The 16,820-nt window shown below is 31.5% G+C and overlaps 1 protein-coding gene across 2 annotated transcripts; it reads right to left on the reverse strand.

Moving 5' to 3' along the window:
- Nucleotides 1–7,193: 7,193 nt before the first annotated feature.
- On the reverse strand, nucleotides 7,194–10,744 carry LOC113867385 (leucine-rich repeat extensin-like protein 4). Of its 2 annotated transcripts, XM_027502678.1 has the most exons (2): nucleotides 9,078–10,740; nucleotides 7,683–8,456 (listed from the first exon to the last, which is right to left on the reverse strand). In XM_027502678.1, the coding sequence occupies exons 1-2, from the start codon at nucleotides 10,441–10,443 to the stop codon at nucleotides 8,287–8,289; spliced, it is 1,536 nt and encodes a 511-aa protein (XP_027358479.1). In that variant the 5' UTR covers nucleotides 10,444–10,740; the 3' UTR covers nucleotides 7,683–8,286. The 2 variants fall into 2 exon arrangements, with proteins under 2 accessions (XP_027358477.1, XP_027358479.1); XM_027502676.1 differs by having other exon boundaries at nucleotides 7,194–10,744.
- Nucleotides 10,745–16,820: the final 6,076 nt, after the last annotated feature.

Genomic DNA, 16,820 nt, shown 5'->3' on the forward strand with positions numbered 1-16,820 from the left:
TGAATTTTGACTATTTTAGCTAGGTTTATTCAAGTTTATCATCCGTGATAGGTTAGTTCAAATGAGTCAGATAGTTCATTAAAAGACATGTAAAGTAAAAAAGTCAAAATCTATTTTTTTTTTAATTTAAAGTTGATTTTATTTATAAAATACTTGTAAAATAAGAAAACAAAAACATAATATAGAGACTTAAATAATTTTGCACTGATCCATACTCTTAATTTTATTTCTTTGTACTGAATTTTGTTTTTGTTTGGCATGATAATATCAAATACAAATTGGTTTGAATCCCTTGATAATTTGAGTGTTGTACGTAAATTAGGGAGGTCCAATGTTGGGAAGAAAAGGTTCTTTTAAACTAGTGGATTTGGGCACTGAAAGCACGTTGTCCATCCATTATTGTTTGATGTTCTAAAAGGGAAATAAAGAGTGGTCCATTTTTCTGCAATTCTGCAAGTGAACACTGTCTTTCGGTATCTCACGCACACATAAACATCAATAGTGGCAAAAGGGAATGTATGCTTCTTCTCAATGCTCCGATTCTGACCATAGAATAACTGAAAATGCAATTAGAGATAAGGATTCTGTGAGGAATTTGACATTTATACATATAAAAATAAAAAAAAGTACCTAATCTAAATGCTCATAGCATATGCATAATAATTTCAACTGAATAATTAAAATTCACTTTGATTATTGTCCATCACACGCATAGTTACAGAATAATCCGAACGTGACTTAAACCCAAATAATAAGACAAGTAAAAAGGACTTTATTTTTCAGAAAGGGTGAAGCAGATAACAATAACGTGTTTGTCTGGTTCACTACTTCCATCACTTATAAAGACCACAAAGGAATATAAAATGATCAAATAAAGTTTTATTCATTATTATTTTAAATTAACTCACTTTATACATTTATTCATCATAAAAGAGTTAAATAATGTGTCTTTAAATTACTGTCAAATTTATTCATACGTTTTTTTTAATTACAAGTAGAATTATTATGAGCAGTGAAAGTCTATCTCTAAATATTTAATATAATTGTATTAAAAAGAGAACAATTTATTCACTTGATCAATGTGCTCAGTAATATATGTAAATTTATTTTAATTATTATAAATTATAACTTTTATGTTGAAATATAACATAACATAATTTCAATTAATTTCGAAATATGCACTAAATCTTAAATAATGAAACATGAAAGTTGAAAGAAATATTGTTTAATGTGCACTACCCAACAAAATTCTTATTTTGGAGCTTTTTGCTTAAAATAAAATTTGTGTTCCTTTTTAAACCTTAGACGCTAATTAACGTTGTTTCCTATGCTATCAATAATGTTCAGAAATGCTCCAAGTAGAACATTTCCATCTCCCAATACTACAGAAAAAATTATCATTTATTAATTAACAGAAATTTATACACTAGAATTTTCTTTGTTAAAGAAAAATTATTTAATAAAAACTAAGTTGTTACTATAAAATTATGAATTTATGCTAATGATATAACGCAGTATAACATTTGATGTGTCAGTTAATATTTTGTACTAAGGAAATTATATGTTAATATGATATATTATATTGATATAGATTTTGAATATTCATATCAATAATTTATTTTTTGTCAAACAAAATTATAATGCTAAAGTGTTTAGCAATATGACATATTTCTTTGCTTTTCTTGTTTTATTTTATAAGTTATTTACACAAATTAATAAATTATTATACATTACTGAGAACTTGTATTTGAGAATTACTTACAAGCAACTTCTCATGCACTTAACATTTGGAGAATTCATTCGCAATTTTCTGACACGATTGTTATGTATACGAATCATTTAACTTCGATTAACCTTTACGCATAAAGTCATATAAAATTTCTTAGTTTCTCACCTTATAATAAAATTATATATCTAAGTTTCACAATGTCATGTCATTCATTAGCTAAGAAACATGTTTCTAAGGGTCATCATGTGGTTCCCAAAGTCTAAGGTCGATGATCTCTTAACAGAATGAAAAGGATTTTGTGTCTCACTCTAACACACAATTTACCTGTCACGCCGAATGAAGGATGCCCCACATGTCTTGGATAAATCATAAAACTTTGACATAAATTATAATTAAAATTAAAAGCAGAAAACGTTTCTTGTTAATTTCTACCAAAAGAAGAAAAAGGAGAGGGAAAATGACAAACAGGTGTGACCAAATTCACCATGACGTTATTCAAGTTTCCAAATTTCAACAGGTTAAAGACCTTCTGTTTTTTGAAAGATTATATAAGTAACCTACAAAATATATGTTCCATTTGATTATTTTTTTATACAAAATATCAGTATAATTATAGTTTATATAACATTATTAAATGGTGTAAATAATGTTAAGTGCTTATTATTAAAAGTGGACTTAGATCTAACACTTGAGATTGTAATTAGAATGGGAAGCTCTTAGGATATGGCTTAACATTAAGAGTAGATAAATTTTAATACACTATTATAAATAAATTAAGCTTAATTTAACATTAAAAGTTATCTTAAATGAAAATAATTAAAAAATATTCTAAATAATATTTTTAAATAATGTATGATATCTTAATATCTGTAGCCGTGCTAGAAAGTTATTATACTCGTATTTGTTTTCTAAAATGGGAATGTTAGCAAACTATATTTCTTAAAATATTTTTTGGTCGTGGGCAAAATTATTTTTTGAAGTGTTTTTTCTTCAGATTTGTTCTGTTTTGATCCAGAATATATTTTAACCAATGTTTTGATCCAGAATGAAAAACCGAAAGCACTAACAAAACAGCCCAACAATAGAGGCCCAACTAAGAAACTCACAATGTATCACCAACTTTTTTTTTTCGTATTGGGCCTATGAAACTCTCAGAAGTTATGAACACTTTCTTATGCTGAAAATTGATAGAGAAAATTTTGAAAGAGTAGATTTTTTAGTCACTTTGGATTATCAGAGATATGTCAATATTTTAAAGTCGTATACTAATGGTTCCCAGTGTGAAAATAAATTAGTCCTTGATAAGAATCAAGGTATCTGTTTGTATGTATCCTTAGTCTCCTAATGTTCATCATGAAAAGTAAAAATTAAGAACAATATTTATAATCAAATACAATATTACCTCAAATTTTCTTTGTTTATTCATAATATAACAACACATGTATTAAAAAAAAGGTTAATATTTTGACTATATTAAAATCATTTTTAACTATTTAATGACATTTACTATTATTTCTCTCATTACAATAAACATGTAAAGTATTTAAAAATTAAATAAAAATAAAGATGTGATTAAAAAATAATAATTAATATTATCTTAAATCTATAAATAGACAGGCAAATAGATTTTTTTTTCAAAGGTCAACAGATAATTTTACATATCATTTTAAAAGATCTCATAGTGATAGTAACAATTTTACAAGCCAACTTTTGTTGCATGGTTATGCCTTAATTGCTTGATTGGAAAAAAAAAAAATTATGGGCTTGACTTTAATCTTCTTTAGTGGCGAAAACACAGAGTTCCACTAAATGGCTTCCAAGGTTCATCCAATGGTTTGAAGCCTATAAAGTACAATTGTATGATCAAAGGAAAAGCCTGAAAACTTTAAACAATGATAATGGAATCTTAAGTCTATAACCACACAAATTGCTGGGCATTGACCAAAATTGAAGGGCCTTAGAACGAACCATCTATAGAGACCTTAAATTATTGGGCCTTTGATAAAGATAGATTAGCCATAACTCATAAGCAATGATATTAAGGATTGACTTAATGACATGATAAACTCTCTCTTTGAAAATCCAAATCTTTCAATTTACAACTTTCTAGATTCAGTATGGGACACAATTTTCCTTTCCAATATTGAAAAATATAACTTTAATCCATAGGGTTGAGTTTAAACAATTAATAATAATATTTTATTAAAAAATTATTTATTACACTTTTATATCTTGAATGCAATAAATGTTTTGTTTGTTCAATAAAATTTCATATTTTTGAATATTTAAACTCAATTATAAGATGTGAGATTAACAAAATTGTTAAATACTTATTAACACTCTAGTTTGCATATATAGTCCTTTTCACCTGAAATACATTAGATTTATCAAAATACATTTAATATTAGAGACTTTTGATTTGGATAAAATATTGCAGTGAAAGAAAATGTGTGTAAAGTGTAAACAAGAGAAAACAATGAAATAGGAAATCACGCGAATCTTGCCGGTGACTTGTTTATGCAGATTATTATCACGAGTGCTGCATATGACCTTTTTTCTTCACTTGTTCTAATGAAATTATTAGTATTTGTAGTGCTTTTGATATCATGAGAGAAACGCAAAGTATGTACTTTTAAACATACAAGCGTATGCAGGGCTTTAAAGTTAATCTAAAAGTTAAATAATTATATGTTACAAAAAATTCTCAAAAAATAGTTTTATTCACAAGTTAATAATAATTTTTATACAAAAACACTCCGAATGTTATGAATAAAACATGAAATTGTCCTAATCTAATGTTAGAAGGAACTATTTAATTTCAAATACCATATTTATAATCTTCTTCAATCCAAATTATGTAAATAGAATTACATAATAAATGACCCGAGCTTGTCAATGTAATATAGAATTATAAACCAAATACGCAAATCACGAGCAAACACTCTCAATGTTGAAATTTTAATGGGTCATATTCTTATGCTTTATACATCAAAATCCAAACAAAAATGGGTGCTAACATCATTTTCCAAGGTTTTATTTTTCTCAACACCCTTTTCTTTATTATTATTTGAATATTTGCGGGGCCTAACGAAAAGAATAGCAAGTAGGAACTGAGGTAACTGAATTGTGACTTTCAGATTGACCATCAATTGCGGCAAAAATGTCTACACCTCTTGAGGGAAATTTAAATTGTCCTTTTTCTATTTCATCTAAGTTGCTGTTATATCTTTTACAGTGTCAGTTTTTCCATTTTCATTTATGTGAGTGCACTTCTCAATTATTGGATTAGCGGAAAATGGAAACTGAAAAAAATAGGTTGCTCAAAAATGCCACAGGTACTTACTTAAACTATTATTACACTATACAAACCCCTACCTGTCAGCATTGCCTTTACATTTTGTGCACCCATGAATAATGCCTATGATTAGGTGTATGCATATATGAATTAGTTGGCACTGCCCACCCTCTTGCCCCTCATCAATTAATGAATTACCTACAGAATTAAAAGAGTTAACTCTCTCTTTGATTACCCCTCATTTTGCTTTTCTTTGTGGAAAAAATAATTAAATAGTGTTCCTTTATTGGGAACACTGAAAAAAATACTAGTACTAAACTAAGCTTGATTGCAATATGCCATATCTAGTGTCTTCTCTAGCTAATCAGATCACAATAGGAACAACAGAAAATTTGGATCTTAATGTTATTAAAGATTTTTATATAGTGGGTATCTGTAAAAGGGTAGTGGTAAATCTCAGTTGATTTGGAAAAACAAAATTCCTGTATATTTTTAAAATAAATTCTTAGGAGCATTTTTCTTTTTCTTGCTTGAAACAGAGACTCGTCTGTTCTTTTTAATGTGACAATGGGGTCAATATCATGAGTCACTTTATGAAATGCCATTAAATATGCTTGACCTAATCACAGGCTGTCCTAGAAGCCTAATTAAATGAATAGTAATGTCCCGGGTTGAGGCATAGAACAAGTCAACCAACTTCTAACATTAATATTTTTCATTACATGTTGGATGTGAAAAGCCTTTGCAGGCCATGTGAATTTATATGTGGAGGGCCCCTATCATTTACGTCACTATCCCTTTGGTGGTGGGATATGCCCTGCTTGTTTTGCAATTTTCCTTTTAGCCAAGGGTAGCTAGGACAAGTGGAAGTTGCATGCTTTTACTTCTTTCCACTTCCTTACTTCCCCTAACATAAAGGGTATGGAGAGTTCATTGAAAGGCCAAACCCACCAAGGTATATAGAACTTTCTTCTCACTTGCCATGGTTTCCATTGTTGAGAAAGTGACTCAAGCTACAAAGTTGCCTTCTCCATCTAGAAATTTTAAAAAGGGAAATTCTTGTCATGCATTTTAAATTAAATGGTGTATAAAAAATTCAGTATCGTATAGAAGTTCAAATTAGTTTAATGAATCCAGCTATTTTTTTTCTGTTCCAATAAGTGGGTACTTATGTGTATGAAAAAAAGTGCATAAAATCCCCTCGCAAACACGTTAAAGCAAGTACATTTTAAAGCGCAAATAGCAACCGCAATGTACAATTTTCTTTTAAGTGCAAACAAATTCATTAGATGCCACTTTCCTTTTTACCCTAATATGAAGGAAAAGTCGCTGTCTTCTATTAAACTCCGTGTCTCTTCCAAGAAAAAAAAGAAAAAAAAAGGAAAAAGAAAATGAACTACAATGTACCATAGAAAGAAGTGGAAACTTTCTTTGTAAAGAGGTTGCCATGAAAACTGAGGGCCCTTGATGAGAAAAAACATTGATCCCACTCCACGTGGTTCTGAGTAATATTATATAGAACAAAGTGTTCCTTGCAATTCCAAGGTCCCTTTTGAAGAATGAGTAATATCCTAAACTTACTTAGGCTAGAGAAGTTATCTCAATTTGTGAATAATTTACAAAATTGGGATTCAAATAGATAAGCATGAAATAGTAACTTCATTTGATTTGGATTTAGTTTCACTTTCTTCCCCGTTCAAAACAAAAGTTTCACTTTCATCTTGGCTTTACTTTTATTGTGAGACTAATTTCGTGGACAACACCCGAGGGAGGGAAGCGGAGGATGAAAAGGGTAACACACAAGAGGAACAACCAACAGAAAGCAAAAGACAAAAGATTTTTTTTTCTTTGGTCGTAAAAGACAAAAGCTATTAGAATAGATATAAAGTGTATGTTCCAACTTCCAAATGACAAACTCTAATTTAGGATTTTGATTTTGTAAAATTAATTTCATTTGAAAACAAATTTAAAGTAATGTGATTTAAATCTTAATTTGAGGATAAATTATGACCGTGTAAAAGCAACGTATAGTTATTTATGACAAAAGCAAGGTTGAGTTTTATTAAAGATGGGATGATGAGAAGGAAACTTAAAACCGGAATGAGCTTTCACAAGCTTAACAGGATTTATGTCCACAATCAAATCCAATGGGGAAATAGTGTGCATAAAGTAAACAGATTTGAATTCAAATATGAGAGTTGTGACGAAAGGTGCACATGGGGTGTAATCTTAAACGATACCGCTAATCAAGTGAAAAAGAAGGGTTCATCAAATTAAATAAATGAAATGTGGTTCTTGGGATGGCTATTCAGGTCCCACCATGGAGACCTGAAATGTGGACCTGCAGTCACAAAACCTCGATCCAAGATTGAGGACCATTTCAAACCGCAAGCATAATCTTTGATAACACCACCATAATTACAGGCCCAACTGCAATTAATTCTTAGGCTAAACAAATTTCATAACATCTTATTCATTTCGTAATGTTGTAAACGAATTTACATAGAAAATGTTTCTCTTTTACTTTTTGCAAAGATAATGGATAGAATGAAATTTTGCTAAAACCATATTAAGGCGTATTGCTCCAAAAGGTGCAAACAAACACATACTGGTCATATGAGAAAGTATGCTAGTCTCATTAACAATACAAATGCAGGTAAGTGAAGCAAAAGCACACACAACATTCCCATAGCAGAGAAATATTTTGAGACACTGAGAAGAGAAAGGAATGACCTCAATTCAGAAAATCAATACATGTAAAATGTTCATAAATTATACTATAAATTGCAAAGCAAAAGAAACAAAATTAAAAAAAGTAAAAAAAGTATGATATAAGAGAGACAATAACAATAAACTCCACAAACATGCAGCAGCAGCAGAAGTGCCACTGTCTTTGCAACCCTGAAACTATGGTCTCCAAATTGATCCCTATACATACACATTTTTCTCTGCAACCTACTCTTTCTCTGCCATTTTTATTTCACAACTCGAATATCCATAACAATTCAAATCAATATGGAGAGACTTTCTCCTCTTACCTGAATCCACTGTAACCTTTTCTCTATTGAAAACATGCAGCCTTAGACAAACCCTTGTTGTTTCTCTCTGCCCCTAAACATGCGACGAGAGTCGCATTTGCATACTTGACATGGCACAGGAAGAAGAAATGGGCAGCAATAACAATATCAATAATAAAAGTGTGAACTTGGAATGTTTTTGATTTGATTGCTAAGGGGTTAGAGGAGAAAAGTTCTCAAAAGAATCAATAAAAGGGTGGTGGAGGAGGAGATGCATATGACACTCCGATTACAGGTGGCAAAGGCCCTTCATATACAGGCGCAGGTGGCGGCGGCGGCGGTGAATTGTAGTAATAAACAGGAGTGGGAGGTGGAGGTGGTGGTGAACTATATAGAAGAGGGGGTGGTGGAGGTGATGGGGATGGTGGTGGTAGGTAAGGAGCAGGATGTGGTGATGGTGGTGGTGGTGAATGCTCTTCACAGGGTGGTGGGGATGGTGGTGGAGGTGGTGGTTCTATACAAGGAGGTGGTGGCGGAGGTGATTCTATACAAGGTGGTGGTGGTGAATGGACTGGTGGAGGTGGAGAGTGAACTGGAGGAGGTGGCGGCGGTGATAGATAGGGATAAACCGGTGGCGGGGGTGAGTGAGGTGGTGGCGGAGGCGGCGAGTGCGGCGGCGGTGGCGGAGGTGAGCTATAATAGTAGGGCACAGGTGGCGGTGGGGAGAAAACCGGAGCTGGTGGAGGTGACGGCGGTGGTGGACTTGGTGGCGGAGGTGGTGGAGACCTTACACAATATGGTGGCGATGGAGTAGGCGATGGTGGCGGAGGCGGTGATGACACGGGAGGAGGCGGCGAAGGTGGTGGTGGTGACGGTGGGGGAGGAGAAGGCGGTGGTGGTGGTGGAGAATATACCGGCGGTGGCGGAGGGGGAGGTGAAGGCGGCGGCGGCGGTGGAGAATAAACCGGTGGTGGAGGTGGTGGCGGTGGCGGCGGTGGAGAATAAACCGGTGGTGGAGGAGGAGGTGGTGGCGGTGGAGAGTACACAGGTGGTGGAGGTGGCGGTGAATACACTGGCGGAGGCGGTGGTGGAGAGTATACTGGCGGAGGCGGAGGCGGTGGCGGAGAGTAAACTGGTGGTGGGGGAGAATGTGGAATATAAACAGGTGACGGTGGTGGAGGAGGAGGCAAGGAAGGAACAAAAGGCTTACACTTAAATGAGTTGCAATCCACAGGGTGAGACAAAAACCGCTTACATTGCGCAGCCGAACGCTGGAACGGTCTCGCCGGCAAGCAGTTTCTCCGGTCATCAAAAGCCGGCAAGGCGAGACACTTGGGCGGCTCGCCGGTGAAGAAGTTATAAGAATAAGTAAAGTTCTGCAAATTTGGAAGCTTACAAATGCTCTCAGGAATCTTCCCAGAGAGCATATTGTGAGCCACATTCAGTTGCTCCAAACTCACCGCACCTCCAATAGCCTCCGGCAATGGCCCCAACAACTGGTTGAAGCTCACGTCGAACACTGTCAAGTTCTTCAACAACCCCACTTCCGCCGGCAAACATGACCGGAAATTATTGTTCATCAGAATAATCTCATTCAGCCTCTTCATGTTGCCTATTCCCGCCGGCACGCACCCGTGGAAACGGTTGTTCGCCAGCACAATCACGGACACCGGCGAGTTCCCAAAATTGTCCGGCAAGTCGAAGACGAAGCGGTTGTCGTTGATGAAGATCGCGTCGAAGTCTTTATCGAAGAGCTCTTTAGGCACCGTTCCTTCGAATTCGTTAAACCTCAGATCTAGAAACTTGAGTTTCGGCAAGTGCAGCACCACGTTGGGGAACTTCCCGGCGAAGCGGTTATTGCTGAGATCTAATTCAAATAGGATTTTGAGCTTGTCAAACTTGTGAGGCACTGTGCCGCAAAAGCGGTTGGTGTTGATGTGGAAGAGCGCTAAATCGACGAGCAGACCGAGTTCTTCCGGAAGGTATCCGGCAATGTCGCCGTGGTTGAGGTCAATGCCGGCGACGGTGCGGATCTTGCGGTTGTCCGGCGCAGGAGCGCAGAAAACGCCGGTGTAATTACAGACATTGGGACCGACCCAGTCTCCGGTGAGGTTCTTGGGATCGGATAGAATGGCTTGCTTCCACGCTTGCAAGGCTATGTAAGCGTTTCTGATGCGGTTGTTCTCGAAAACGAGAGAAGGGTCTACGGTTACTTCCTCTCCTCTGTCGCCGAACTCGTCCTTGTAGTAGAGAAGTTGTCTTTGTTTGATGTACGAGGCTTCTGCGTCTGTGAGGGCTCCATTGTGTGAGATTGAAAGCGATGAGGCACTGAGAGAGAGTGTGGCTATGAACAAAGCAATGAGGAGAAGAAGGTTGGAATAGGAATAGCCTTTCTTCCTCATCTCACATGAGGCATTTGATGCAGCAAATCACAGTGGCAAATGCTGTTCTTCAGTTGTACACTCACTCCTCTCTTCCCCTAATATCAAGATTTCAAGTGGGGTTTTGGGAAAGTTTCCACCTTGAGATCTGAATAAAATGCAGCTATGAAGAAATGGATTTCGGTGTTGGGGGCTTCCCGAAAGAGAGAGAGAGAGAGAGAGAGAAGGGGGTTTTGTTTTTAGGGATTTTGGAACTGTGTGAGAGCGTATATGAGTGTGAAGAGAGAGAGAGAGTGGGCATGAAATAATTCATCAAAAGGACAGCTATATCACAGCTCAAAGCCCAACAGATTCTCCTTTCTCACCTTTTTTTCTAAAAATTTAATTATATTTCGGATTTTATTTCGTGGTGTTGCATTTTTTTCATTATTTTTCTCGACAAAAATGGAAGACTATTTACACTGCGGAAGGTTTTATAGTTCCTTTATCAACACCAATTAATAATTTTTAAACTTAGTTGGCACTCACTCGCTCACCCTTTGAATAAAGTGGTAGACGCGGAGAGAGACGAGGAGTGCGCCAAATATGCATTAATTACATTTTTTAAAAGGAAAATATATTGATTTTTAAATAATAAATTACTTTTAATTCTTTAATGTGTTTTTCTGATCATTGTTATACGTGGTTGGTGTGTATACTTCCAGTTTTTTGACACATCATTTCTACAGAAAATTATAATTAGAAAAGCCGTTAGCGGCATGATCGTCGAATTTGGAAGCAGCTTAAATTTAAGAAATTTAATTTAATTTAAGCATCGAATTTTTTGCTTATGATATAACCTGCGAAAGTTGTTGTCTCTGTCGGTGCCCATTGTCAAATCACACACCTGAGGCAGTAAATGAACAGCCGGTAACATTGTTTATAAAAAGTAAGAAAAATAATAATGCATTTTATTATTAAATTAATTTGATGTAAAACTAAATAAAAATACTTTGTGAATATTATTCTGTACATAAAATTATTTCACACCTCTTGGACTTTTTGTCCATATTACACATTCTCGTGATGACGATAACTCAGGAAGTGCCCTTTTGCCTTTCTAATTTATGGCCCTTTCCAAGTATTAGATTCCACCGATTTCCCTTTTTATGAATATTTATAAATATATCTATTTTCATTCTAATTAATAAAGTAGTTAATTTTTCATGGTCTTCAATTAACTTGAAAATTTGTTTCAGAAAGGAGAGTAACTGGACCCATGGAAGATAAGTAATTTAATGATAGGTTAAGTATATCATTAAATTATAAAGTAATATTACATAATTATAAGGTCATTGATAACGTGAAATTTATCATTAGAAACTAATAACTAAATTAAATCATTAAACAATCACATAAAGTAATCGAACTAAAATGGGCCAACTCTGGAACCTGTATTTTGTTTTATAAGAATACTAAATTTTACAAAATATTTTTCTTACAAATTAATTGACTTACTATAACAACGAGCCCATCACATTAAAATCTTTAACTGCCAGAAATTCAAATGATTAAGTGAGCATGTGATCTGTTTATGAAACATAATTCGTAGCGGCAACATTAGCGCAAGATTTATTGTTTTCCTAACATTAACATAGTATTTTGTTGGGGGGGAAAAATTGAAGACAGGTAAGGGGAGAAAAGAAGATTCTATGATTTTTTATTTATTTTTTTAATGTTTGATTTGTTATTTAAAAGAAATAAAAGGAGAAATAGATTAATCAAACAATGTTCATGTTATTTAATATTTTTATTATTTTAAATATACAATATTAAACATATTTGTTCTCTCTCCCTCATCTTTTTTACGAACTAAATATAGTATTTTTGTTCATTAAAAATTGTTCTCTCTGCTTTCTTCCACCGTTAAAATTTATCTCCTCCCGTTCTTTGAATCAACCGGTGTACAAGTTATTAACAGTGTTATTTATTTATATAAATGATTTTATCGACGCATTTGGAAATATAATGATTTGTATTTGACATGAAAAACTCTTATAAAAAGTGTAACATTAAATAAAGAGATAAATTAAGTGATAAAAATATTCCTCACAATCCTATGCTTTTAATGTTTGTCTTATTTTGTAACAACAAATAAAGACACGAAAATAATACAATAGAGTGTTAAATAATAATAATAATAATAATAATAATAATAATTTAATACCATCTTTCATACGCAAAACGCGTTTGGACCATAAAATGTTAGTAACGACAGGTGGCAATTACTTAATCGAAACGCAACGTTCAATTGTAATACTATTTAGACTTATTGTTGATATCTCCAAATTCATTACATTCCAAATTTTAATTGAACTGTTTTTCTCGTAGTATCTTTGTCTCCCTTTATCTCCAGGTACTTGTCCACCGAGTCAAAAATTATTTGACATATTTAATATTAAACCAAAATATTTACTATAGTTCAAAATACTTCTTCACTATACGTTAAATCTAAACTAAAACAATTACTCTTTAAACAATTTTTAATTTTTTTTTTAATCGTAACTCCTAGCGTTTGTTTTGTATAAGAAATAGGTTGCCCTTTTTTCAGTATTTTTATTTAATAAATAGAGAATTTATAAGAATAAAAAGGTGAGATAATAATTATTTTTGAGAAGAACCCAATTTCGTTTTTGGAGAAGGTTTATGAATTAGCGTTGCAACGAGGGACAATTCCCATGTTACGCGTCCGTATGAGCATTGATGCGGCTCAGGAAATGGGGCCCGCGAAACACGAGAGAGCCTCGTTGGGCCCAACGCGTCACGTCTTGCCCGCCTGGATCGTCGGCGCCCTTCACAACCTCTCTCTTTCTCTTCAAATTTCAAATCTTCAATACCATTTTTTTAATTTCAAGTTTAAGAAATTATTACACCATCAAAATTACTTAAAATTTTATTTTTATTCCAGACATTCTTTACATATTTTTTCAATCAAGTATATTTCTTTTGATTACTCATATTTCAAGATTGTGTCAAGTGTAATTATTAAATTTAAACCACAAATATTCTTTAATACAAACAATTATATCTAAACTGAGTAAAATCATTTTAAACGGCTAAATATAAGCTAAGTGATAAGTGATTATGATTAACAAAATGGATTATATTTCTTAAAATAATAAACAAACGACTCCTGCTACTGTTTGATGGAAAAATACAGTGTAGATTATTATCTGTAGACACCTGCAACCACGTGTGATGTGTTTCCATTTAGGGAATCATAAACTTGATTAATGCAGCTCTTATTTTGGAACTTCTACCAGTTTTTCTTTTTTCTTTTTTTTTTTTCTCTTTTAAGCACTAAAATTATCATTTACTATATTTAAGCGGTGGTTTTAATTAGGTTTTGTTGCTCTTTGAATAGTTACAATGATATATACATAGAAGAAAATTGTAATGATAGTTCATCATTAGAAAATTATAATTATGGTTTCTTCTACAAAGGGTTACTTGATTAGGCGAGGCAATAATAATTAATAAGCGTATAATATACCCCGAATACACATTTTATTATAAAAGGGTATGATTCAGTTATACCTTATGCATATATTTAAAAATTCTAACGCCTTCACACTATTATTAGTTAGTAGCTCATTCACAGGTATTTTATTAAATAAGCTCTAAATTTTAAAAAATAATTGAGATAAATTTTATAAATATCAAAATAGGTATTAAAAAATTCTAAAAATTTATACAAGGTAAAAAAAATTAAGTGATATCTTTAGTTTTACAGATTAGAACAGAATAAAGAAAGATGTGGGTAAAAATTAAAAATATTATAATAATAAAAAGTATAATATATACATTATTTTTAGACAATTTAATCTTAAAATATACCTGTGATAAAGTATAAAAAAATAATTTCATAAATATATTATATCTTAAACAATCAACTCTTGTTTATTAATATTAATGATGTCATATTATTTTTTAGTTATCTCGAAGTGGACAATCAATATTATTATTAATTATATTTATGTTACATTATGATAATATTTAATTATAAAAATTTGTTGCTTTAAGAAGCAGTTTAATATATTACTAACCATCAATTTGCGGTAAATTACAATTTTCAAACGACAATTTAATTTATTATTAGTAAATTATTATAACTTAAAATTGCTTCAAATTTCTTAATTTGAGCAAGTTTTTCTTTAAAAAATATATTTTTTATTTAGTTTCTTAATTTTATTTTTTTAAAATTAACCATTCATAATACATTTTTTATTAAAAATTTTCTTGTAATTTTTTTTTCATTATATCCTTTTAAAATTTATGCAACCTTTTATTTCATCCATTTAAACATTGCAAACTTTTCATTTTGAATCCATAAATAATATAAAATTTTAATTAAACCTCTTTAATTGAGAAGCCAAATAAAAACACACAATATTTAGAATGATTAAAATAAATAAATAAAAACAAGTATTTTATGAAGGTCTGGTTTTAAATAAATAAAAACAAGAGATCAAATATAAAAATTAAAAAAAAGTGTAAATACCAAATTAATTAAACTAGTTTTTTAATACCATAGAAAAGTAATTTAATAATCAAACAAGTGATTCGTTTCTTTTTCCTCCAGACAAACCAAACAAAGATACTTTATTCCTTTCTTTCCCTATGCCTTTCCTACCATCGTGTATTTGCTTAGATGATTTTTAGTACAGATAATTATTTATTTTTAATTACACTACTTTATTGAGAATCTCATTTATAAGAATAAGAATTTGAAAAAAAATGTTTAATTATTATTTAATTTCGTAGAATAATATATTTATTATTATCAATATAAAAATAAACATTCTGTCGGATGTTACGAGAAAAACTAGTAACTTTACACTCAATTACCGTGAGAAAGTTTATTCTAACCTTTAAAGATAGGAAACTTCTAATCTATTTATTTATAAATTAATACTTTAGAAAAATTATATTTTAAAATTTCTCTTTTACTAAACACAACAAACTTACTATTTACCCTTGATCGTTATAAAATTACTATATATTTGTCATTTGGTTATAAAATATAAAAACTAGTTATACATATGAAATTTGAAATAATTGATGTAATATACGGGTAAAATATTATACAAATATACTTTTTTTTATATTTATATAAATATAAATCTTGATGTGTTATAATCGTCCCTATATAAGAGAAATCAGTCAATTCATCTGCATAGTAATAGTGAATGCTAATTGGTCAAGTCGTTCATTATCTCGAATTAACTATGGTTAAAATATTATTTTCACCATAGATTTAGCCATAAATAAAAATAAATTAAGAACAAGTTGTATCGGCGGCAAGCAACGACTCCCATTTTGTACATAATTTAATGTCGATATGCTCACCAAATCATGTAATAAATAAAATAGTTATTTGTAGAGATATCTCAGTTCCGAATTAGTCAGATATTTTATAGTAATCATTCAAAATAATATAATTTTTTATACAATAGATAGTTTTTAGAGTTTTAACGAAATATATATATATTTGTTTTAAATAAGCTTAAGTCTGAACATCTTTTCATAAATTTTTAATTACAATTTAATGAATATTTTCATGATTAAATTTATTTGTAAGTATACTTTTGAATTAAAGGTTGAAATAATTTATAAAAAATAATAAGATGGTAAATGGAAAGAATCTTAGGTGGCAGTACTTGCCACGTATTAGCGTAAAAGCATTAGAGTAAGACAAAATTGCCAGCCGGCAATGCCAGCTGTAAGACGTTGGGTTTTGAGTCAACACGTGTCGTGCTTTCAACGTTCCACGTAGGGACCCACGTGGGGCCACAAACCTCATTGCATGTTGACTGTGAAACATTCAACATGTGCTACTTTGTTTTTTTTTTTTACAATCATTTTTTCTTTTGTTTATTTGTTTATTTGAGTTATTACGTTTATTCCTTTTTCAGGGTGTTATATTTATTCCATCCCTTGTTATTCAATTATCTATTTTAAAAGTATACAAAAAAGTACAAATACATGTACTAATATAATATAACTTTGGTGCGAAGTGGAAACAATGTCACTCAATAATTAAATAATAAAGCAAAGTTAAGTAAAGTAGAACATATAATGATAAAGTTTTTAAATTATTCCTAAATTTGAGGTAAGTAACGTTTTAAAAATGCGGCATGACATATTTATACTCGTTATATTATATGGATTGAGATTTAAATTTTAATATATAATATAAATTTGAATTAAGTTATATATATATATATATATTTTTTTTTTTTTAATTTTAAATAAAATAATTTTTTCATTTGTGTCAAAAAACTCAAAACTTAGATCCTATTGATCTGGTATGGATTGAATAATAAATTTTAACAGCTTAAAAATAACGTGTCTAAAAG

Source organism: Abrus precatorius, unplaced genomic scaffold, assembly GCF_003935025.1.
Source record: "Abrus precatorius isolate BTA unplaced genomic scaffold, Abrus_2018 Scaffold5, whole genome shotgun sequence".
Lineage (NCBI taxonomy): Eukaryota > Viridiplantae > Streptophyta > Magnoliopsida > Fabales > Fabaceae > Abrus > Abrus precatorius.